Source organism: Uranotaenia lowii, chromosome 2 (assembly GCF_029784155.1).
Source record: "Uranotaenia lowii strain MFRU-FL chromosome 2, ASM2978415v1, whole genome shotgun sequence".
NCBI classification, from domain to species: Eukaryota; Metazoa; Arthropoda; class Insecta; order Diptera; family Culicidae; genus Uranotaenia; species Uranotaenia lowii.
Window position 1 is genome coordinate 209924839 of NC_073692.1, and position 24873 is coordinate 209949711.

The window sequence follows — 24873 nt, forward strand, 5'->3', positions numbered from 1 at the left end:
AGTATCCCAAATGTCAGCGAAAAGACGGTGCAACATTTGTGCTGACAAGGCAGGGTCGGCTTTGAGCATTTCAGCAGGAATGCAATCGATTCCAGGCTTAATAGCGGCACGTTATCCAAACATACGGGAAAATTGTGCCTAACCGTTTTCTCATTCTCTGATATAATAGCTGTGAATGCTAGCTGGTTTGGTTGGTTTCTTCAATAAAAATAAAACAAAAAGAAAATTCGTTCAAAAGTTGATGTTTATAAATATCATATTTAAATATATTTAAAATAAATACGGACTATTACCTAATAATTAATGTTGGAATACATCACCGCCCAAGTAACAATTAATCTTCATAAAAAGCTAAAGCGCATTCTATAACATCACCTGGACTCTAATAAAGCCAAAATCAGGCTATTTGGCCCTACCCTAGAAACGTCATCAAGACATATAATTGTTGGTCATCAATGTTGGTCACCAAAGCTTTTAAAAAGCTATTATTAAACATGTTAGAAATTTTTGTTTTTTTCAGTTCTGTCAGTTCTCGGAGTTTTTTTTTTTATTTTATCCAGCAACCATAATGGTTGATGAATGATGATTGCATTATTCAGATATGATCTGGTAAAATTAATAGCTAAAAAAAACCAATGTTTTAACCATATATTGAGCGACTTTTCACTTGACTGCCAGTCAAGATTTTAGGTAAAATGTATATGAAAAAGTATCTTAAAATAAATGCGCCTCGTCAAATCTGATGGTCAATCATGATGGAATTGATGGAAAAAGGCCTGAAAAAATATTTTCCAATGCTTGCATTGTGAATCCATCAACATGGCGTCATTTTGTGCCCTTCGATTTTGCAACCAACATGGCGTGAGTCAATTCATAGTTTTATTATGGTTTAATGATGACCCCAAAAAAAGCTACGATTTGACGTTTCTCTCGCAAGCCACCCAATCACACGCTAAGGTTGAGTTCCTCATTTCTGAGTTGTTAATCATTAGTACAGTAAATGAGGACAGACTTTTTTAATGAAAAGGGATTGGTTTTGAATGACCCGTGGAATAAATCATGAGTTGAAGTCAAATTTCGTTGTCTGACGCCATCTTGAAATCCAAGATGGCGGCTTCCGCTGTACTTTAAAATGGTGTAAATGACTTGAAATCGCATGAAACTCCAACAAAATGGGTATCGGGTGAAAGGGCTAAACGAGTAGAAGTTGAATTTCGCTATCAGACGCCATCTTGGCGGCATTCGCTCAACTTTTAATGCTTAATGCTGACAAAAAGTCGCATTAAACCACCACTATACGGGTATTGGGTGAAAGGGGTAAACTAGAAGTCGATTTTTTTCTTTCCGACGCCATCTTGAAATCCAAGATGGCAGCTTCCACTGAATTTAAAATACTGTTAATCAATAAAAATTGCTTGAACACAACTTTTTTTCACGTAATACTACATTAAAACTACTATTTTAAGACAATTTAGATCATTTTAAATCACTTTTATTATTTTTTCATTATGTTTCTAATGCATTTAGCACTTTTCTTGTTTTGTTTATAGTTTTTGTTTTTTGCCATTTATGTAATTCAATTATTCCTATCATGCTATTATGTTTAAATTGTATTGGCCTTATTCTAACGAAAACTATAAGGCTATGTTGTTTCTATCATTTAGCCTTAGCACCCAATACAATATATTTGGGAGTTTCATGCTATTTTCATTCATTTACAGTATTTTTAAGTTCAGCTGAAGCCACCATCCTGGATTTCAAGATAGCGCAGAATGCAAAAATAAACTTTTTATAACCTATCCCAATTCACAAACACCCATATTTTGGAGGTTTCATGCGATATTCAATGATTTAGAGCATTTTTAAAGTTTATAGAAAGCTGCCATCTTGGATTTCAAGATGGTGTAAGATAGCAATATTCGACTTCTACTCGTTAAGCCCTTCCACCCACTACCACCTGGGTTTCATGTCATTTTAAGTCATTCACTACATTTTAAAGTTTAGCGGAAGCCGCCATCTTGGATTTCAAGATGGCATCAGATCGCGAAATTCAACTTCTACCCCTATAATATAGGTTTTATGCGATTTTCAGTCATTTACAGTATTTTCAAGTTGAGTGGTAGCCGCCATCTTGGATTTAAGATGGCGACGGACAACGAAATTTGACTTCTACTTGTTTATTACTTTCAACTAATAACTAACGAGCCTATAGTAAACAAAGAGACGAAATGTCACGATTGGAATTTTTGATTTTCTGTCAGTGTCATTCCAATCGAGCAAAACCAAGCAGTCTTAAAGGTAGCCCTACAGCAGGGTTGCAAGCTCATTATTTCAAAAGGGATCAGATTGCGCTTCTTTGTTTACTATAGTTTCTTTACTAATAACCATATTGTGAAGGTTTCACGATATTTTCAGTAATTTACAGATTTGAAAATAAAAGCGGAAGCCGCCATCTTGAATTAATGATGGCGTCAAGCAACAATTTTTTTCCTACTATTTGGGCCCTTTCACTCAATACTCATATTGTAAAGATATTCATATCACTTTCGGTGATTTCAAGTTTTCAAAGATGTATTTTTTTAATTTTAACTCAAAACCAACACGCATAACTTACCAAAAATGTGTAAAAATGGGAGTTCCAATTCAAATATGTGCTATTGTTGAGATTCGTCTCATCGAAGTAATCGATGAGATGAATAACAACACACGCATATTGGTGTTATTATTATAAACAAATTATTGTAACTATAGTTCCCTATGAATCTCTAGGGAACTGATTAGTATAAATAGAAGTTAAAGTTGAAAATAAAGTTATTCCAGTTTTAACCTTCAAACAGTTAGTTTGTTCTCTCCTTTCCACTCCGAAAGTGCTCCCTGTTCAACAGGTTATAGGCCCAGCACTAGTGGAAAGGAGGAGTGGAATCAACAGTGGAATCGGTATCCAGCCAGCAAGAAGCCAATGGGAGGACGAGCCAGCGCCGAGAATCCAAAGGAACGTCGTCGAGCCAGAACCGTGTGAGGTTGTCGGGCCAGGAGCCTGGTAGGTCGTCGGACCGGGAAGCCAGCTGGAGGTCGGCAAGCCAGAAGACTCGGGAGGGAGGTCGTCGGGCAGGTGCTTTGGAGGGTCGTTGGTTCGGAGCCATTGAGAGCGGACCAGAATTACTGGTGGTTCGTCGTGCCGGGAGCCATGGAAGGTTGGCGGGCCGGTGCCGTGAAAGGTCGTCAAGTTATAGGCCAGATGGTGGTCGTCGCACCAGGAACCTCTGGTGGACTTACGAGCCGGGAACTACGGAAGGTCGTCAAGCCGGTGCCATGGAAGGGTGTCGGATCGGAAAACAAAGTGATGGTCGTTGGGCTGGTGCCACTAGGAGGCGTCAGGCCTCAGGAGGAGTGTCGAGGAGTGGAATCGGCAGCGGCAGGAGGGCGACCTGGGAATTCATTTGGAGGTGATATGCCTGGAATCCGATGGAAGGTGTTCGACCTGGGAATCCTTTCGGTGGCGTCGAAAAGGAAAACCAAGGGAATCCATGTGGTGGCTTCGAGCAGAGAATCCATGTGGAGGCGTCGAACCTGGAACCGGTCGGAGGTGTCGAGCCAGGGATCAAATTGGAAGGTGGTTTAGCCTGGTATCGAATTGGAAGACAGTCGAACCGGAATTCTGTCCGGAGGTGTCGATACTGAAATCCGATGGAAGGTTATCGAGCCGGGAATCCTAAGAGGGTTGCGAGCCGCTGGGAAGGCGAAAAGCCTTGAGGCTACGAACTGCAAGGAGCGTCAAGCCGACGGGAGGTTGTCGTCGAGCGAACCGAAGGCAGGTTTTCGTCGAGTGAGCCAGGGAATGGTCGTCGGGCGAAACCGGTGGAAGGTTGTCAAGCGAAACCTCGTCGTACTGAAGGCGATAGGGTTCGGTGTGTGTCGAGGAGGAGTAGCCACTTCAGGAGGAGCCACCGATTAGCTTGCAGTTGGATAACTGAGAACAGCGTGTGTTGAGGAGGAGTGTTGAGATTCGTCTCATCGAAGTAATCGATGAGATGAATAACAACACACGCATATTGGTGTTATTATTATAAACAAATTATTGTAACTATAGTTCCCTATGAATCTCTAGGGAACTGATTAGTATAAATAGAAGTTAAAGTTGAAAATAAAGTTATTCCAGTTTTAACCTTCAAACAGTTAGTTTGTTCTCTCCTTTCCACTCCGAAAGTGCTCCCTGCTGATGGCTCTCAACAGCTATGTATTCTGAGCGTGTCCTGTTTTGACATCTTGATCGAGAACTGTCACTAAGTTTTATGGCGGTTTAATAATCATGCACTGAGTGCTATTATAGAACATGCAAAAGAAAGCTTGGAGCAAACTTCTAGGTTTGTGTTTTATTATAGTTTAAAAAGAGCATTCATAACTCTTTCAAAATAACTAAAACAGCATGTTTAATAAAAGTTTTATTAGCGTTTTCAAAACCATCTGAAAACATATGGTCGAAAAAAAATTATACGCATTCTGCATGACCATAATAAAACCGCCATAAAACGAGCTGCACAAAAAAATGCCATAATTAAACCATAATAAAACTTCCTAATGCTAGTTGGCATAATCTGTGTTACTTGGGGTGTTTATAAAAAAAATATTGTTGAGCCATAAGTTCCGGAATGACGTGGAATACACGAAGCTCTGTCGGCCACTCTGTAACAAAAGCAAAGTATTATGACGAAAATCAACTAAAAAAACTAAAACAACTAAAGAAATCCAAGAAAACATTTACCGTTCTGTTCCGATTTTCACATATTGTGCACGAAGCAAAACTTGTTCCTAAATGACAAAACATAAACGGATTCGGCAAATAGTTAAAAATTTTCGAGGGTAATTGTACCGTTTTGTTTAGCTCAATCCAGGCCAACTTCACCTCGCTACGAGGTAAGTCTTACCTTTTTTTGATTCACCTTTTTACAGGTTTTTATTCAGCTCAATTCAGATGAACTTCACCTCACTACGAGGTAAGATTTACCTTTTTTAAATTTACCTTTTTTATCGGTGAATTGAATCTTTTTTTTAGCTCGATTCAGGTAAACTTTACCTCGCTGTGGAGTAGAAATTACCTTTTTGGCTTTCACGAGCATTCACCTTGCTGTCTTGGTAAATTTTATCATTTTATTAATTTCCGTGCTCTTTTCCAAAATGAAAAGGGCACACGAAATACCATAAAACATTTTTAGTTATTTTGACACATGCAACATAAGACTCTATTTGTTCTATCAGTGGTGGAGAATCCATACGAGTAAAAGATACATTTTGGTATAATAAAAGAACTCATTAAGCTATAAAAACTGAGCCTAATCATTTCAGATGTTGAATATCAAATTTAGAGATCTAGTTTCAGTATTTAATATGAAATCATCTTTGAATTGCAATTAGAAACTCCAGCTGCAACCCTCATTTTAACCCTCCAAAGCTGTTCGGGTCAATATGACCCGAAGCGCACATTTCAAACATCTTTGTCATCATTCCAATATACTGATGAACTGGTAATTTTGACAGACCAAGTATGTTCTATGAAAATAATGATCAAATTAGCGACAAAAAATTCAAATTTGAGTTTTGAAAATCGGTTCATTGGAAAAAGGAAATACAGCTAAGCAAAGCCAAAATAGGATGTCGTTTTTTAAAGTAAGATTTTTTTCTACCGGAAGATCTGTGATAGAGGTCAAAACTTTCATTGGACCCCAACATATCTATATATTGTCGGATAGATGGATTCTTGACGATTTTAAACATCGATGAAACACTTAAATACAGAAAAGCTGTCAGAAGTTATGAGCATTTCAAAAATAAAATTAATTTTTCGGACTTTTTACTTTCTGAACCAGTTTCTGATAACCTGGTAATACATATCGACTTTATTTTGAAATGTTCATTAAATAGAATAAATTACCTACACAATTAGGTAATATAATATCATCGAAATCGGTTAACATTTACAGCCAGGGTACGAAGTCAAACTACAACTCAATTTTCCCCGAAACGGATATTTAGTGAACGGCTTTGAAAGCTCAAGGTTATTGTTTCTGAATTAAGAAATTTCAATTAAAATGGTACCCACAAATAATTCAAAATGTTTGTAACTTTGACAGCTTTCATTAATTTTTGGAAGATGTAGCAAAGCACACCGGGTCAGATAGTTTAAAAATAAAAAAGTTTTCCTTGTCTTTCTGCATTCGGAATCAACTACCGATAACCTGGTAAAACATATCTAGGCACTCAATTTTGAAATATCAAAAAACAAGAATAAATTACCTACACAATGAATCTAACATCATCAAAATTAATTAAAATTTGCGGCTTTGGAGGATTATTTCAACGACAATTAGATAATTATCAACTATTCCTATAACAGAAACACGGAGATTACAACAATATCACTGGATTACTCTAAAGTACTGTTTTTAACGGTGTATAATTCGAAGTTTCTCCACGATTTTTCGGGCCAAAAATAAATTGCGTACTTTAAAGGGTGATACGGTCAAAAAAATCTGGTCAATATTTGACGTATTTCTTTCAATTTTGCATTTAAAAACCTGAATACCCCTCATTTTGAAGGTGTGTGTGCAGAATGTTGCTCCTATTTTGATTTTGGAATTCACTCTTCAGTTATCAAAATGCCGTCCAAGGAAGAAGAGCAGCGTATCAAACGTATTAAAATTTTGCTCGCGCATCGCGAAAATCCGAGCTACTCGCACGTAAAGCTGGCAAAATCGCTAAAAGTTGCCAAATCAACCGTTACAAATGTAATTAAAGTGTTTGGGAACGTTTGTCGACAGCCAGGAAGTCTGGATCGGGGGAAATCGAAAACCGGATGCCGCTTAGACGACAAAGAGAGTTTCCGGTAGTTTCAAGCGAAACCCTAACCTATCTCTCCGAGATGCCGCAAATAAGCTGGGTGTATCGTCTACAACCGTGCATCGAGCCAAAAAACGAGCCGGACTATCGACTTACAAGAAGGTAGTGACTCCAAATCGCGATGATAAACAAAATACAACGCCAAAGCGCGATCCCGGAGGCTGTACACGACGATGCTGACGAAGTTTGACTGCGTGGTAATGGACGACGAAACCTTCGTCAAAGCCGACTACAAGCAGCTTCCGGGACAGGAGTTTTATACGGCAAAAGGAAGGGGAAAGGTTGCAGATATTTTCAAGCACATGAAACTGTCAAAGTTCGCGAAGAAATATCTGGTTTGGCAAGCCATCTGTACCTGTGGCTTGAAAAGCAGCATTTTCATAGCTTCCGGGACTGTCAACCAAAGGAGTGAAAAGTGTTTGAAAAAACGTCTGCTGCCTTTGCCGTGGAGTGGTACGCCGCCAACAACGTGCAGGTGGTTCCCAAGGACAAGAACCCTCCCAACACGCCAGAGCTCCGCCCAATTGAGAAATACTGGGTTATTGTCAAGCGGAACCTAAAGAAGACCTAAAAAACTGCCAAAGACGAGCAGCAGTTCAAGGCATACTGGCTTTCTGCGGCGAAGAAGGTAAACAAGGTGGCTATACAAAATCTGATGGCAGGGGTTAAGCTTAAAAGCGCCCGCACAATAGCCCGTCGGTCGTCGCGTCGCGTCAGCGTCGCGTTGACATTTCATTTTGGGGATACCATTTTCCGTTTGAGCCACACAATGGTGCGTCGCGTCAATGAAGGCATAGTACTAAAACGCAAAACTTGTTCTAAACAGCAGCGTTCTATAGCGTCGACGTTATGGTTTTGAAAAAAAAAAATCAAAATTCTAGCGCGTCAGTAGGATTTGAACTTTTCCTTTTTAACGTTTTTTTTGTCAAAGTTAAAAATCAAAGAAATATTCGGCCATTTTTTTTTTTCAAATGATATTCAAACCATTCAAATGATTAATCATTATGATATGAAGCCGTCACATCAAAATATCATTGTCGTACAAATGGATTTTCGGATTTGTAGTTTATCTTTCAACAATCTTTTAAAAGCAATTCGTTTAGAACTATATTCACATTTAAATTAACATATTTCCACTAACATTTATCCAACCTTTCATGCTTCCTCTCCTTCCATTTTTTCGTCAACACCGTGCAGTAGTTGAACATGATCTGGTCCGTTCCACAGCTTCCACTGTCGACCGATTCAGATCGTTCCCGCAACCGATTGGCTTCCAAAGATGCGGCAAATTAACTGGAGGTCGATTCCTACAATGTAGCGTACCCTGAAACAGAAAAGAAATCATGTTTAATAAATCGGTGTGAATATTTCAGTATTATTTCTAATCTACCTGTTGTATCATTTGATGTTGACCGAATTTTCCAAGGCGAATTTTCCTTCTGTGAGGTAGCAGCCGTCCTCCAAGTACTGTAAATTCCGGGGAAATTGAACTGGGATTTGTTTCGCGACAACAAATCAGACAGACAAAACAACGGAATGAAATAAACGAATCAAATCAAACTTTTGCTATGATTCTTGACGCTGCATTGTGATGCAAAAATCGTCGTGTGCGTCGCGTTAGCGTTTTAGTACACAACGACGGCGTTGACAGCTTACGCGACGCGACGTCTGACGCGGTATTGTGTGGCTGCCTTAAGGCCCGGCAATTCGGATTTGGAAAAGCGGAAGCCTAACTGAATATTTTTCCTGAATTTTATACTAATTAAACTTGAAAAAGAAATTTAATTTGATTTTTTAAATAAACGATTTCACCGATTTACACGCGTTTTCCCTTGACCAAATTTTGACCGTATCACCCTTTAAGACGTTTTTAACCACTTTCAGTGTAAATGACACACAAATTAGTGTTAGTTCCATAGACTGATTGGGATTAACAAGTTTTCTATTAAAGACAATATAAGAGATAAAGATACAATAAGAAAAAACATTTAACAAAAAGTGGAATTTATTTTATACATGGAGGTTCATGTTAATCATACATCTACAGGTAACAGTTCCTTAGCTTAGTCTTTCCATACAAAAATAGAGAAATACATAGCAACACCAAAAGCGAGAACACCAACTCCCAGTAGAGCATATGCGGTGTAATAACCAGCGTTGCGTAACGTATCGATGTACTGTGAAAGATAGAACAAATGTAACAAAACATAGCAGAATATATCGAAACATGAGGCACTTACTATCAGATCATCAACGACGGCCTGTGTAAGCTCAACCCTTTGCTCCACCCAAAATGCGGGCACGAATAAATCCGGTAGACCTTGGAGTACTCTGTAAGAATATTTTTCTTATAAAACAAAACCTTCATTGACTTTCAAGAGCTCGATTACTTACTGTAATCCATATTCCTTCACATGCACATTATATTGTATCCTCCCATTGACCAACATCGGAACTCCAGAGAATGGATGCAATGCGTACCGGAATTCATGGGCTTGTCGCGTTGGGCTTAGACCGGAAACAGCATTTAAATAGCTTGTATCAGCCAGATAGAAATGGGGGAAACTGACAAACAATGGTGCCCCAAATTTGCATCCTGAAACGTCAAACACGCCGGGCCTTACCACAGGACATTCCTCCGGTTGTGCCGTACATTGGCATTCAGTTTCCGGGAAGTTGTGTCCGTTGTCAAAAACGCGATTATCGCCAACCCAAATTTTTCCTTCTAGGCCGTGTAGTTCAAAATCGCCATCGTATTTCAAAGTAACGGCACTGCATAAATCGGTTATGAAAAGCATGAAATCTTCTGGATTGGCGATCTGCGAGCTTGTCATCGGAGGATTAACCGATCCTGTTGATCCCCTGACTTGTCCACAGGATCCCCGATAGAATGGAACTGATGGCTCGCCATTCCATGTGTGCATGAGTCCTGTCCTCGACCATACATCTGAGCCAGTAGCCATTTGGAAGACTCCGTCGTATTCAATGCTAGTATTCCTTTCATAGAAATAGCTAAAGCCGGTCCAGTTTGGTATATCTATTCCCTCGAGAGTCCCAGGAGGTAACGCGTTAACTAAACCTTGCAGTCCAGTCAAGAGTCGATCATCTACTCCATCGAACAATATGTCCTTTACGAGAACGTCTTTGTAAACGATTGCATCCAGAAGGTCATTGTTGGCAAGAATAGCATCCATTAAACCCCTTAGCTGGGGATTGTTCTCTGTTAATTTACCGACCGTCTGAAATATCAAAATACTATTATAGGAACTTTTCATAGAGAAACATCTTAGTTTCTAGTACCATTAATATCGTATGTGGCGTAGAAACGGTATCGGTGTAGAAATGGCCGTTCGATTGCTCGGGAATGTAATGCCATATGCGTTGCTGTTGGAATGTTACTGTATGGTTACCGTTAAAGTTGACATTGGCACGCTCATGAACTTCAGAAAAAACGTAAGGCCCCTTTTGGACAAAATGTGGCCGCACATTGGGATTCGTCGCCTCTTCCCAATTCACCCAATCCCACACGTAGATGTCGAAAAACATTGGTACTTCTGATTTAAACCAATTATCATAAACCTGGGCTCCGGATTGCAACACGAACTCCTATACGATAAAAATAACCGTTAACAATCTTTTTGTTTTAATACTTGAACTGTCAGGAAACTCACACTTCGTGCTACCGAATCCACAATAGCCGGCCATCCGAATCCGAAGAAAGCAGCTAAGCCAAAGATCAGAACTACTCCCATGAAGGACCAAACCTTCTTGGCAGTATTCGAACAGTTGCAGCAGCAACACATTTTAAATCCACTGCTCTAGTTCGATTTCTGTTCGAATTAACTATTCTAACCGTTCCTCGACGAAAGAGATGTGTGTCTTAATGTTAGAAATATACGTCTGGTGAATGCTACTTGCAACATCGAGAGTTTTCAGTTAGCTATGGATAAACCTTCGACTTAAGCAGCCGTAAAGATAACGGCTCGATATGATATCAATGGAGTTATCAGTAGAGTGCTAAGGTTCTTATCTGGGGGGTCCAATCTGCTAATTGACCTCACAGATTCAAAAAAGTGGGTACTTTCGAATTTCATTTTTTTTTTCGTATTTCAATCTTTGGAGATAAGCGATTAACGACTGCCGAAAGATTGTACTGACATTTATCAACAATAGCACAAACGTGAAACAACAATTTATATCAATGACTCAATAATCGCTATAATAAATTAAAATCAATTGAGCTCGAAATAGCAATTTTTGGAAAGCGAGTCGCAAAAACCAATTTAAAATTATAGGTAGGTATGTCCCTTATAATGCGTTTGAGAAAATCAGTGGAACAAAAGATAGCAAGTAAAAATTGTGAAAAGTATAAAGTATATAATTTCCAACATTTATATACATAGAAATTTATCGTTAACCATTCCGAATTGAGTTTAGCTTGTACAGCTTAGCTTATACAGGGTGGGCCATCTGGATGTTTCTGATTTCAACATCGAATCACTACCATCACTACTCCATTTTTCAGCCGAGTTTGACAGCTAAGCACAATTTCGAAACGTCATTTAGTGCCATTTTAGCTAAATATAAGTCTATACAAACCAAAAAAAGGAAGCGCTGAAATTTTAGTGCTTTACACCAACAACGATCGTTTAAAATTAAGAGAAAGTTTGAAAACTAAAAAAAAAGCTGATTTAGACTGGCCTCCTCGTTTTCCGGATTATGGGTACCAGGCTGAGTAGATATTGACGTGAGTAGAGGTTGACGCCAGCATACCGAAGAACGTTGAAGAACGTAAAGCTGATAAAGCTTGCTTTATTTAGAATTGGCACAAAATTTTGCTATATTGTGGCGCTTCTGGTGGACGGGTTGGGAAGTTCTTGAAACCCATGTGTCAGGATCATGGCCGTAGGAACGGGGGGGGTTTTGGGGGTTAAACCCCCCCCATGAGGATCCAAAACAGCAACCGAGATATTCTACTCTACACTCAAAATTTTGAATTCAGAACCAAATTATGATAATGGAGTAATTTTAATCAATCCAGACAAAAAACAAAATTTCAAAAACCCATCTCAAGTCCGAAATTCTGCTACACTTTTTCAAAATTTTCTCACTTGGTCATCGAAATTCTGGGCTGAATTTAAAATTTTGAATTAAATTAAACCCATTTCGGAGGTTCTGGTTCCATAATTCCCATAACCCAAATTTTATTCCTATTTTTGTATTTCGGATTCTGTACCCTGTTCAGGATTATTTTCAGTACAAATAATCTTAAGAAATTAGAAATGAAAAGCTGCTTTTAAATCATGGTTCAAACTTGGTTATGCAATTCATATTAAATTTGAATAATGTTTTTCGAGATCACATGTATTTTCAATATTTTGATTAGGGTTATATGAATATAAAAAAAAGAAAAAATTTGAAAAGATTCAGATCTTTGTAAATTTATATTTTAATCTTATTCACAATACAGATAAAAAAAAGTAATTTAAATAGTGAATTTAAATTAAACCTGAAATGCAGAATTAAGTTAATAGATTCATGAATGAGGGCTCTATAACTCTGCTCTGAAAATTCTGATCTGGAATAGAATTCGAAAATCGTATTTTTTTAACACTTGAGAAATCGTATGGAAATTAGGATACAAATTCAAAGAACAATTTTTTATTTTGCTACACTTCGAAATATAACTCGAATGGACTAAATTTAAGTGTTAAACTTTATTCGACAAAATTGAACACAATATATTCTGTTACATAAAAAAAATTCCAGGGGTTTCTGAGATATTGAATGCCAAATTTCGGTGTTTCACGTCGTAGATTTCTTGGCGCTGCTTAATGTGTTAAAATTGCTTGTCAATTCAATTTCCAGATTGCAATTTTATCAACCAAATTAGTTTGGAAACACAATTTAGCTGAAAACCACAAATAAAAGTTAGAATTTCAGTTTTTTTTATGTTATCCGCAAAAAAAAATTATTAAAAAAAATATCCATAGGCCTTTCATTATGGAGTTGATTCTTTATAAGACATATTTACAGGTAAAGAAAAATTTTCAGCTAAAAATCCTTCACAAATTTCTTTATTTTTCCAGTGCATTGTTTGACATTTTCCACACATTAAGAGCACCAAAATTTGGCATTTTATGTTCCAGAACCCAATAGACAAAATTCTGCTAATTTAATATAGATATATGAGTGGAAGTGTCGTATTTCATTTTGTAGAATGAGGTTTCATTATTAGATTTATTTCATTTTAATTATGCTTTTTAATGGAGCATACAAGCGGCTAGCGAAAACACGAAATGTCTCGTATTTGGTCCGCAATGTAATATCATTGCTGTTTTTTTAAGCCAATTTTTAAACTTAAATCATTAATTTGGTTCAAGTTTGAATCATTAAAATTTGATGAGAAAATCTTATGATTTTTATCTTTTACTTTTTTTTAAATTGATTTATTTTCATCAAAGGCTAAATTTTAAATCAAATTCAAAGATTTTTAACTCCTTAACTCTTAATTTTAGAACCAATTTTCTAAATTTACGATTTAATACGAAAACTTTAAATGTCAAAGTAGTTAAAAATGACTAATCATATTGTAACAATCATAATGTGTTTTAATATTTTTTTGTATTCGTGCATTTTTGGACAAAAAATCATAGCTAAAAATCAGTCATCAAAAGCCCCCCCATGAGTCGGTTCTTCCTACGGCCCTGGTCAGGATTATGTCAGCTTCACGTAGGTATTATTGACATTCCGCAAATCGACTGTACTTTGTAAACAATCCACGTGGAGTCCGAAAGAAGGGAAAAAGTTCTGCAGTTAAAGGGTGTTCGGATCAAAAAGTAGTCAACTTAAATTCGCCGCATTTCTTCTAATCATTCATATGAAAACCCTGAACACCCCTCATTTTGTAGGTGTGTGTGTGCGTGTAGAATGATGGTTCTTTTTAGCTTTCGACATTAGGTCTTTAGTTTTCAAAATGGCGTCCAAGCAAGAGCAGCTACGAATCAGAATTTTGTACATGTGTCGTGAAAATCCAAACTACACACACGCAGAAATTGCAAAATCGTTGAATGTGGCAAAATAACCGTAGTAAAAGTGTTAGGCTGATGTCATGCTGAAGCTACAAGCAACGCAACGCGTTCACACGACAAACCAGCTCTCATTTGATCTTCATGGATTTGTCGCGCTTTACAAAGCGCTCAGTATGACAGGTCTGCGCTTTTTCCATGGAGATCAAATGAGAGCTGGTTTGTCGTGTGAACGCGTTGCGTTGCTTGTAGCTTCAGCATGACATCAGCCTTAGGGGATCGCTTTTCGTCAACTAGGTAGCCAGGATCTGAGGGAAATCGAAATCCGGTAGCCGCATTGACGAACAGGAGAGTGGTTAGCACTTTCAAGAGAAACTCCAATCTCTCCGTACCTAGGCCAAGGCAGACTTCAGAGAGCTTCCGAGACAAGAGTTTTATACAGCAACTGGATGGGGAAAAATGAAAGTTTAGTTGATAAAATCAATAAAATCATTTTTTGGAACTTATTCGAGCAAACGGACGTGTTTTTGCTCCAGAAATATCGATTCGTTTCTCGGCCTTTGTTTGCTCTGCCATCGGTGGTCTATTCGGTGAGCATAGTTGCCTGCTACAAACCCTTTTTCGTCCGGAATCCAGCGTCCGTACATCAACTCTCTGGGACTTAATAGGTTTTTCGAAAAAGTTTCAAAAAGTCGATTTTCGGCCAAAATAAGTTTTCGGGGTAACATCAGATCTCGACATTTCATGCATTTTTAAGCCATTTGCCATTAAAATTAAAATTTCGATTTTCTCGATTTTCTTTGGTCCCCAATTTTTGACAATTTTCTTCTCACAAAAGTCTTGTAATTCGAACAATTTATCTTATATATAAAAATGGAGGCGTTTTCTTTGTGATAACATCACGTATGAATGGTCGGTCGGAATGAAGTGAAATTTGGTATCCGAGGGTTTTTTCGGTCAGAGATGGTTTGTATAATAGTTTCAAGAATCTCACATTTTATGAAAGGGGGGTCCCCATACAAAATTATCTCTTCACATCTTATATATAAAAATGGAGGCGTTTTCTTTGTAATAACATCACGTATGAATGGTCGGTCGGAATGAAGTGAAATTTGGTATCCGAGGGTTTTTCGGGTCAGAGATGGTTTGTATAATACTTTCAAGAATCTCACTTTTTATGGTCCCCATACAAAATTATCTCTTCACATCTTCTCTTATATATAAAAATGGAGGCGTTTTTTTTTGTAATAACATCACGTATGAATGGTCGGTCGGAATGAAGTGCAATTTGGTATCCGAGGGTTTTTTGGGTCAGAGATGGTTTGTATAATAGTTTCAAGAATCTCACTTTTTATGAAAGGGGGGTCCCCATACAAAGTTATCTCTTCTTCACATCTTATATATAAAAATGGAGGCGTTTTCTTTGTAATAACATCACGTATGAATGGTCGGTCGGAATGAAGTGCAATTTGGTATCCGAGGGTTTTTTGGGTCAGAGATGGTTTGTATAATAGTTTCAAGAATCTCACTTTTTATGAAAGGGGGTCCCCATACAAAGTTATCTCTTCTTCACATCTTATTTTTAAAAATGGAGGCGTTTTTTTGTAATAACATCACGTATGAATGGTCGGTCGGAATGAAGTGCAATTTGGTATCCGAGGGTTTTTTGGGTCAGAGATGGTTTGTATAATAGTTTCAAGAATCTCACTTTTTATGAAAGGGGGGTCCCCATACAAAGTTATCTCTTCTTCACATCTTATATATAAAAATGGAGGCGTTTTCTTTGTAATAACATCACGTATGAATGGTCGGTTGGAATAAAGTGAAATTTGGTATCTGAGGGTTTTTTGGGTCAGAGATGGTTCGAATAATACTTTCAAGAATCTCACTTTTGATGATAGGGGGTCCCCATACAAAGTTATCTGTTCTTCACATCTTATTTTTTAAAATGGAGGCGTTTTCCTTGTGATAACATCACGTATGAATGGTCGGTCGGAATGAAGTGAAATTTGGTATCCGAGGGTTTTTCGGTCAGAGATGGTTTGTATAATAGTTTCAAGAATCTCACTTTTTATGAAAGGGGGGTCCCCATACAAAATTATTTCTTTTCCACATCTTATATATAAAAATGGAGCCGTTTTCTTTGTAACACCATCACGTATGAATGGTCGGTCGTAATGAAGAGAAATTTGGTATCCGAGGGTTTTATGGGTCAGAGATGGTTTGTATAATAGTTTTAAGAAGCTTATGAAAGGGGGGTCTTCATACAAAATTATCTCTTCACATCTTCTTATGTATAGAAATGGAGGCGTTTTCTTTGTAACAACATCACGTGTGAATGGTCGGTCGGAATGAAGTGAAATTTGGTATACGAGGGTTTTTTGGGTCAGAGATTGTTTGTATAATAGTTTAAAGAATCTCACTTTTCATGGAAGGTGGTCCCAATACAAATTCAACTTTATTTGTTACGATTTCCATAAGAATCGATAAGCGAACACGATGAAGTTAAGGACGTGTAGATGAAATCAAACATTTATTACGATTCCATAAGAAGGTAAAACGAAGTTTACCGGGTCAGCTAGTTAACTATAAAATGAGGATTTGATTATTCTTTGCATTAGCAAAGTGAAAATTTATTGAACTTTCACCCCTTCACGACTGGGCTCTTACATGATAACGCAATTTATTGTGCTGGAAATGCCATAATTCAACTTGAGAAATTCTTAACAACCACATTCATCTTTCTTATGTTGCATTTCACTTTTATTATTCTAGGTGAAGAACTCATTATAATTTATCTTCGAGCAACTAAAACTTCATTGTAACCCAACCTTACAACGATTTTCGGTTTGAATTTTTCAACAATCTGAGTCACTTTTTATATTCTATATCTATTTTAATAGTCGAAATTCCCACTAAACATAGTTTTGAACAACCAGACTTTGTTAAAGATTTGTTCTAACTCCACCAAATACGCTTTACAAAACTTTTTCCGGTCATGCACAGGTGAAAACTAATTGTTACACCCAAACAGCAACGAATTACAGCACCTGTCTGTGTATCATAATTGTCCATTTAACAGGAAATGTTTTCTAGTAACGCACGCACCTGAAAGCGAAGGCTGACGAGTAAAATGACAAACATTGACTGCGGATTGGAAGGACGATCCAGTACAAAGCTTCCGATCTTATCACATAATATAGAGAGCATTCCGATAAATCCGTTCACGATAAGCTTGGCGGTGTGGCCAACGCCGATAATCGCGTCGTTTATTGTTCTATAAATACAAACCACTAGACGCTCCCGGACAGTAGCTGACGTTCCTTGAAACGTAAACGGATTTCCAAACAGTAACAGAGTGGAAACAACTTGTGTCTACTTTCTACGTGTTTTTAAATTGTTGCAGATTTTGATATTTTCAAGACATGGATCAACCATTATTTCGAGGCGCCCAAGTTTCAAACAGAAACATTTTATGTAAAAGGTAAAACCAATGGTTCTATTGAGAAAGAATCAATAGCCAAACACGAAGATAAAAAATCCTTTTGACCCGCAGGCAAGGAGTTTTTTGACCCCCGAATTCATGCAAACATTGTTTTTTAATTCGAAATTAACATAAAGAATTACATTTTTCTGCTCCCAGCTTGCTTCAAAATAAGGCTATTTTGATGAATTGCTCACCCATGATCTAAACTACAGGGTGTTCAATAAGTTTGAATACAAATTAAAATAACGGTAATTCAAAATCAACTGGATAGATTTTCGTTTAGGAAATTTTATACTTAAACCAATTGTACTTCAGCGGTTTCTCAAGTCCACCGTACGTGGCACGCTCCTCTATTGTTGGAATTTCGTTCTCCATAAGAATGCTGACGGTTTTTAAAAGAGAGTCAAAATAGGTTTCCTGCATATGTTTATTCTCGACAACATGTAGAGAGTTATATTTGAAGGGGAAGACATTTTGAGCCAATATTTCCAAAAAACTGTATTTTTTTGTGTAAAATGACCTATGAAATGAAATGAAATGAAAATAAACACTAGATGCAAAATTTGCCAAAAATTCATTAATGACCAATAATGGAAGCTTTATATAAAGTTACACAAGCACATATTTAATCGTTTTAATCTATTAATGATATGCAATTATTCTATGCTCCATCAAGTTGATAAGCTTTTTGGTGGAAATCAGCTAGCACGTAACTGCTTTTTCGACATGTCACACACAATACGAAAAAAAAATATTTGAAACAAGTTTAGAAATTCTGTACTTGTTTATTCTCGACATCATCAATGATCATGAGAATTTAACCAAAGGAGGCCGATTAGGTGACCTGTAAACTGTAAACTATTTATTTTGGTCAATAAATTGAATTTTTTGCCTGTACCAGTACTTGTGGTGTGAAAAGGCTGAAAAAAAAACGAACACTTCATGCAAATTAATTCTTCGACACCAGGAATAGTTTGTCTGATTATAGCACTAAATTACTCTTAACAAAAATTAGATGTATGCTACGGCTTTACCACACCATTTGGTTAAAAAGTGTATTCGAACTTATTGAACACCCTGTATACCTTTCAGTATTAAACTCCGAAAATTTTGAACGAAAATAAACTTATCTTATGTGATTTTTTACGAGGAATCAAATGATAGCTGTTTGAGCCACCGCACGCATCAGAAAATGGATTTATGACCTTTTTCCCCTCTATACCCGTACAATTTTTCAATTAATTGAGAAAAAAGCATGTTCGGACTTGACCATTTTGAACCAAATGAAATCTATCTGATTTTTTTCCGAGGAGTCCAATGAAGGCTGTTTGCACGCACCACACGCATAAGAAAATGGAGTTCTGGCCGTTTTACCCTCAGTTTCTTAACATTTTTAAAAAAAATTTGGAAAATTTTGAAGAAAATGAAACCTATTTGTGTGCTTTTTTCTGAGAAATCGAATGAAGGCTATTTGAGCCACACCGCACGCATTGGAAACTTGAGCTATGGCTGTTTTTACCCACTATTCCCCTACATTTTTGAATTAATTCAGAATAAAAAAAGTTCTGTCTTGAAATTTCTTAATCAAATAAGGCTTAAAGGGTGATACGGTCAAAATTTGGTCAATATCAACTTGACGTTTATTGACATGGTATACCGTCTCATGACATAACTTGACGAACATAATTCCTATAATTCACTTGGTCCATGGCAACCGTTCTCCAATTTCTCGGGCACTCCATGTTCGCCAGATCACGCTCCACTTGGTCTAACCACCTCGCTCGTTGCGCCCCCGCTCGTCTTGTTCCTACCGGATTCGTAGCGAACACCTGTTTTGCAGGACAGTCGTCCGGCATTCTCGCAACATGTCCCGCCCAGCGTATCCGGCCACTCTTCACCACCTTCTGGATACTGGGTTCGGCAATTCAAATGAACTCGACAATTCACCCGAAATCCGCACACAGCACTGCGTTCCATCCATCGTCGCCTTGATCAGTCTGATCAGCTTCCCGGAAAAGCCGTTGTCGTCCATGATTTTCCATAGCTCGTTACGGTCGATCGTGTCGTATGTGGCTTTGAAGTCGATGAATAGATGGTGCGTAGGGACTCAACCTGACGTATTTCTTTCAATTTTGCATTTAAAAAACCTGAACACCCCTCATTTTGAAGGTGTGTGTGTGTGTAGAATGTTGCTCCTACTTTGATTTTGGAATTCACTCTTCAGTTGTCCGAATGCCGTCCAAGGAAGAAGAGCAGCGTATCAAAATTTTGCTCGCGCATCGCGAAAATCCGAGCTACTCGCACGCAAAGCTGGCAAAATCGCTTAAAGTTGCCAAATCAACCGTTGCAAATGTAATTAAAGTGTTTGGGGAACGTTTGTCGACAGCCAGGAAGTCTGGATCGTGGGGAAATCGAAAACCGGAAGCCACTGAGACGATAAAGAGAGTTGCCGGTAGTTTCAAGCGAAACCCTAACCTCTCTCCGAGATGCCGCAAATAAGCTGGGTGTATCGTCTACAACCGTGCATCGAGCCAAAAAACGAGCCGGACTATCGACTTACAAGAAGGTAGTGACTCCAAATCGCGATGATAAACAAAACACGACGGCCAAAGCGCGATCCCGGGGGCTGTACACGACGATGCTGACGAAGTTTGACTGCGTGGTAATGGACGACGAAACCTACGTCAAAGCCGACTACAAGCAGCTTCCGGGACAGGAGATTTATACGGCAAAAGGAAGGGGAAAGGTATCAGATATTTTCAAGCACATGAAACTGTCAAAGTTTTTGAAGTGATTGTGATTGAAGAATATTCTGAGTAGTTTTGAATTTCAAAACTTGTGATCTTATTTTAATTTTTTTTAATCTGTTCAATTCTGACTCGGAAAATTAAATTACAGTTCTGAACTCCGAAATTTGGTTTGAAGTCCTGATCTTGGAATCAGAAAATTAATTCTGACTTTCTCATATATTTTTCACGGTTTGGGATCTGGATTCTCGGTTATTTCTCGTTTTTCTCGGTATGCTTTTTCATTTCCCGGTTATTTCCCGGTAAAGACTTTTCGGAAGTTTTTTTTTATATTGCCAAAAGCTTTGTCATCTCAGGTAAAATTTAATACTTTGTAGTAAGCTTTTCTACTGTACCTATTTGTACCATGTAGCGAAAAAATTGACTATTCGTTTCATTCTTTTACAGTTATAAATAAAAAGAATCAACTAGGGGGACCAGTTTAATCGATGGTTACTCAACGAAGTCTTCCGATTATTTTTTTTAAATTCTTTTCCTTGAGAGTGGGATGAGAGCTACACCCTTTACGCAGACTGCATTGTTCTTAGTTTACACGTGTAGTAGGTAGTTACTGCCAGAGCTATAAATCCAAGAACTCCTAATGCAATCGCAAGGTATACTCCGTTGTTATAGACTATAATTAAAAGCTGAAAGAAGAAAAACATGCTGGTAAAATTACTCTTGATTACGGATAAGTATTTCAACGCACTTTGAGATCGCTTGCCATGTCCTCTGAAAGCTCTGCCCTCTGTCGGAACCATATGACGGGAAGCATCATTTCAGGAATATCCTTGAACAAACTACAAAAAAGATTAATGCATATTGGTTTCGGGTGAGTCATCTATGCAAGACCAAACTTACTCAAAGCCATACTGCTTCACCATGAGGTTGACCTGCAACTGAGCTTTTACTGTTAAGGGTATTCCCGTAAGAGGTTCTAAGGCCAGAATAAATTCATGATCTGCTTTGTTTGGTTTCATGCTTCCATTGAAAGCTTTGCGGTAAGATACATCGCCAAGGTAAAAGTGCGGATACGATACCGTAGCGGGTGCCCCCATGTTACAGCGGGACACGTCCAATGCTCCTGGCGCGAGGACAGGACATTCTTCTTCAGCAGCAGTACACTGGCATGTTGAGGATTCATATATGTGACCATTATCGAAGGCTTCATAATTTCCTATCCACTGATAACCATCAACGCCATGAAGACTATACTTGCCACCATACTTCAAGCTCATTGTGCTGCAAATGTCCGTTGAGAAAACGGTAGCGTCGTACGCTTCCCAGTCACGATACTGAAACGCTGGCCAAAGTTCTCCGGTAGTTCCCCTCACTAGGCCACAATCGTCCCTGAAATAGTCGGTGCGATTTTCTCCGTTCCATAGCCGCATAATTCCCAAATTAGCTAGGCTGTCTAGTCCGGTGCCAATGGTAAAATTTCCGTCGTACGTTTCGCTGCCATTTCGTCCATAGAACCACCCAAACTTATCAAACGGAGGTATTTCTATTTCGTTCTCTAAACCGGGTACGATTTCAACCAGCTCTAACAAAGCAGTTAGGAAAGCATCCTCATATCCATCGAAGAGAATATCTTTCACGGGGACGTTGTAAAATGGTGAACTAATTTTGTCCGGGTTGAAATTTATCAATCCATTCATGAATTCTAACAGTTCTTCCTTCTGGGCGGCAATCAAACTGTAACCGATTGTCTGTAGATTAAATTGAAATGTTTATTAATTTTTTCAAGGTAAAACCCATTTCCATTTGTCATACCAGCACGATTGGATTGATCGTTACAACTTTATCGTTTTCGAAGTCTCCTTTCGACAATTCCGGTACGAAATGCCAGGTACGCTTCTGCTGGAACGACACGGTTGAGTCGTCGTTCCACTGCAGGTTAACCCGCTCGTGTTTCTCCAGGAACGTGTATGGTCCCAGCTCGACCAGTTCCGGTTTGTAGCCTTCACTTTGGTAGTCTTCGGCATTCGTCCAATTCCAGGCGTACAACTCCAGGTACATGTCGATTGGAGGGGCTAGCCAACTGTCGTACACTTTCGTTCCCGGCTGCAATACGAATTCTTTCTCGATCTCTTTGCGCACCACCAGGAGCCAGATCAGGCCCAGGGCAATGGCCATAACACTTATCACAATCGAACATGTCCAGGCCCAGATAAATTTTGCCCTTCGAGAGCAATTACAGCACATGACGATGTTGTATCCTCCAGGCAGCAACCAAACGGTCACTGCTTATCCTGTGATAATGAATAGCTAAAATTAACGAGCCGTTAAAAATCACTTAAAGTCAAGATGGAATGATAAGCTTTGCGTTTCCTCCTTAATAACATTGTGGATCATTGAACCATTGAAACGTGTTGCGAATTGTTCGAATTTCATCTCTGAGTTAATAGCGTTCCCACATCCGAAGCTATATACATACATGATGGTAGCGGTGTGCGACATGACCATGCCCAGAAGGAATACACCGAAGTGGTGGCAACGACCAGCTTACTGGTAAACCTCAGAAATAGCTGAGCTTCGTACTAACTGTCTAAAAGCCAGACGACGAGCTCAACGGGCGAGAAATGAAGTCGATAGAGAAACGAGAGGTGTCGTTTACCGAGCAGCCAAGGTGGCACTTAAGCGAGCTATTAAAACAAGCAAAGAGAACTGCTACAGAGCGTTATGCCAGAGCGTAGATGGGGCCAAGCCTATAAAGTTGCACTGGCGACCGAAAAGTGTCCGGCAAATCTGAGAGAGATCGTTGCACATCTTTTTCCCGCAGCATGGCCCGACGCAGTGGCCACTTACCCCGTACGACGCGGGTGCCCAGTGGGGGATGTTTAATAGACAATCAAAAGGGTTTTTTTTAATAAAAACCTGTTTAATATTTTAAACAATTTGGTATTGAAAATGCATCTCAATTATCATTTACACACACTTATCACATATTTCACATGTTTCAAATTAAAAACGAAACGGAGTTCGTACGGGATCAGCTAGTCCTCTATAAATAAACAAAATAGAATAGAATAGACTCTTGTTCAGTTAATGTGTCTAGCGTTCTAGGCGTATTGGATTATACGAAATTGAATGTAAAGCTTCCCAATTTCTTATTTTCAAACGTTCGCAAAGTGTCATGACATTATTTCATATTGATCTTTACCAAATTCATATTTTTTGGACAACAATTTACTACTTAAATTGACACGAATTAAAAATGATTTTGATATTTGAAATCGTTTATATGGTTTTGATTCGAACGATAAAATATCAATCCATGTCAGGCTTCATTTATTACCATATGCTGTGTACAAATAAGCAAGAAAAAAAACACATCTTGGTTGCATATCGCTCCCACGTGCATAAGAAATATAGGTACTTGGTTGAGAAATAGGCGCCTAATTTTTAAATTTCTCCAGCGCTCAATGAACAGTATGCTTTGGTTACTATTATCTTGCAACGACGTTGGTTACTATTATATAAAATTCTCTTGTATCGGTGTTTGTAGTACTACTCCTCCGAAATGGCCCAAACGATTCAAATGAAATTATTTTTAGAATATTCTGTAGGCATGCGAATCGGTTTATATCGAATAAAAATAACAAAAAGTCGCATCGATTGTCCGTAATAATTAAATTTGTAGTTTTTTGAATGAAATAAAAGTCATGGCTTCCATTTTCTCGAGATTTGTTTTTCTTTGGGCGGTTTGTTTTTCGTCTCCAAGGTCGAGGCTTCGCGAGCAGACGTCGTTAGAAGACAGTAACCATGGCGTAGCATACTGATCAGTGAGAATATTTTGGCGCGTATTTCTCAACCAAGCATATTTTCAATGCAAGGGGTGGCGATATGAAGCCTTGATGTGATTTTTTTTGTTCTTGATTCCTAGCTCATTTCTTCATGGTTATGAATGACGCCTAGATGTGACTTAGGTTGACATTTTGCTGATCGAATAAAACATAGGTATAACATTTGTTTTGCCAAAATCTGAAATTGAAAAGTCAGGCATCCATTTTTAGAGATTTTCTTTTCTTCGAGGGGTTTGTTTTTCGTCTCCATGGGCGAGGCGTCGCCACGACATCGAGCCAGTAACGAACGAAGAACTTGTGGCTATCGCTAAGAAACTTGCGGTGAATAAGGCCCCTGGTCCGGACGGTATCCCAAATGCAGTGCTGAAGGTGGCGGTACAGACCATTCCGGATACTTTAAGAGTGGTGCTACAAAAGTGTCTCGACGAGGGATCGTTTCCCAAATAGTGGAAAACGGCGCAGTTGATGCTACTACCGAAACCTGGGAAACTCCCAGGGCATCCATCATCATACAGACCCATTTGTCTGCTGGACACTCTTGGTAAGCTACTGGAGAGGTTAATATTTAACAGACTTATTATCAACCCGGAAGGCGATAGTGGACTGTCGGACAGACAGTTCGGTTTTCGGAAAGGGAGATCTACGTTGGACGCCATCCGAATGGTGACAGAGTACGCGAAGCGCGCATATAAAAGGAAGCGGACAGGCGTTTGTCACTGCGCCATTGTGACAATCGACGTTAAGAATGCCTTCAACAATGCCAGCTGGGAATCGATTGCCAAAGCGCTTCACAGAATGCGTGTTCCCAATACGCTCTGCAGGGTAATAGGACGATATCGTGCTCATGATCACCGGCGAAACAATCGAGGAGG

The 24873-nt window shown here is 38.6% G+C and overlaps 2 protein-coding genes across 2 annotated transcripts; both read right to left on the reverse strand.

Annotated features, from left to right (window-relative positions):
- Window positions 1-8898: 8898 nt before the first annotated feature.
- On the reverse strand, window positions 8899-10822 carry LOC129747832 (protein croquemort-like). The gene is made up of 5 exons (XM_055742192.1): window positions 10566-10822; window positions 10195-10500; window positions 9289-10133; window positions 9135-9225; window positions 8899-9071 (listed from the first exon to the last, which is right to left on the reverse strand). Exons 1-5 carry the CDS (start codon window positions 10695-10697, stop codon window positions 8958-8960), a joined length of 1488 nt encoding a protein of 495 aa, XP_055598167.1. The 5' UTR covers window positions 10698-10822; the 3' UTR covers window positions 8899-8957.
- Window positions 10823-20243: 9421 nt separating this feature from the next.
- Window positions 20244-22442, reverse strand: LOC129747169 (protein croquemort-like). The gene is made up of 4 exons (XM_055741216.1): window positions 21969-22442; window positions 21057-21904; window positions 20905-20995; window positions 20244-20842 (listed from the first exon to the last, which is right to left on the reverse strand). The coding sequence occupies exons 1-4, from the start codon at window positions 22398-22400 to the stop codon at window positions 20720-20722; spliced, it is 1494 nt and encodes a 497-aa protein (XP_055597191.1). The 5' UTR covers window positions 22401-22442; the 3' UTR covers window positions 20244-20719.
- Between the last annotated feature and the right edge of the window lie 2431 nt (window positions 22443-24873).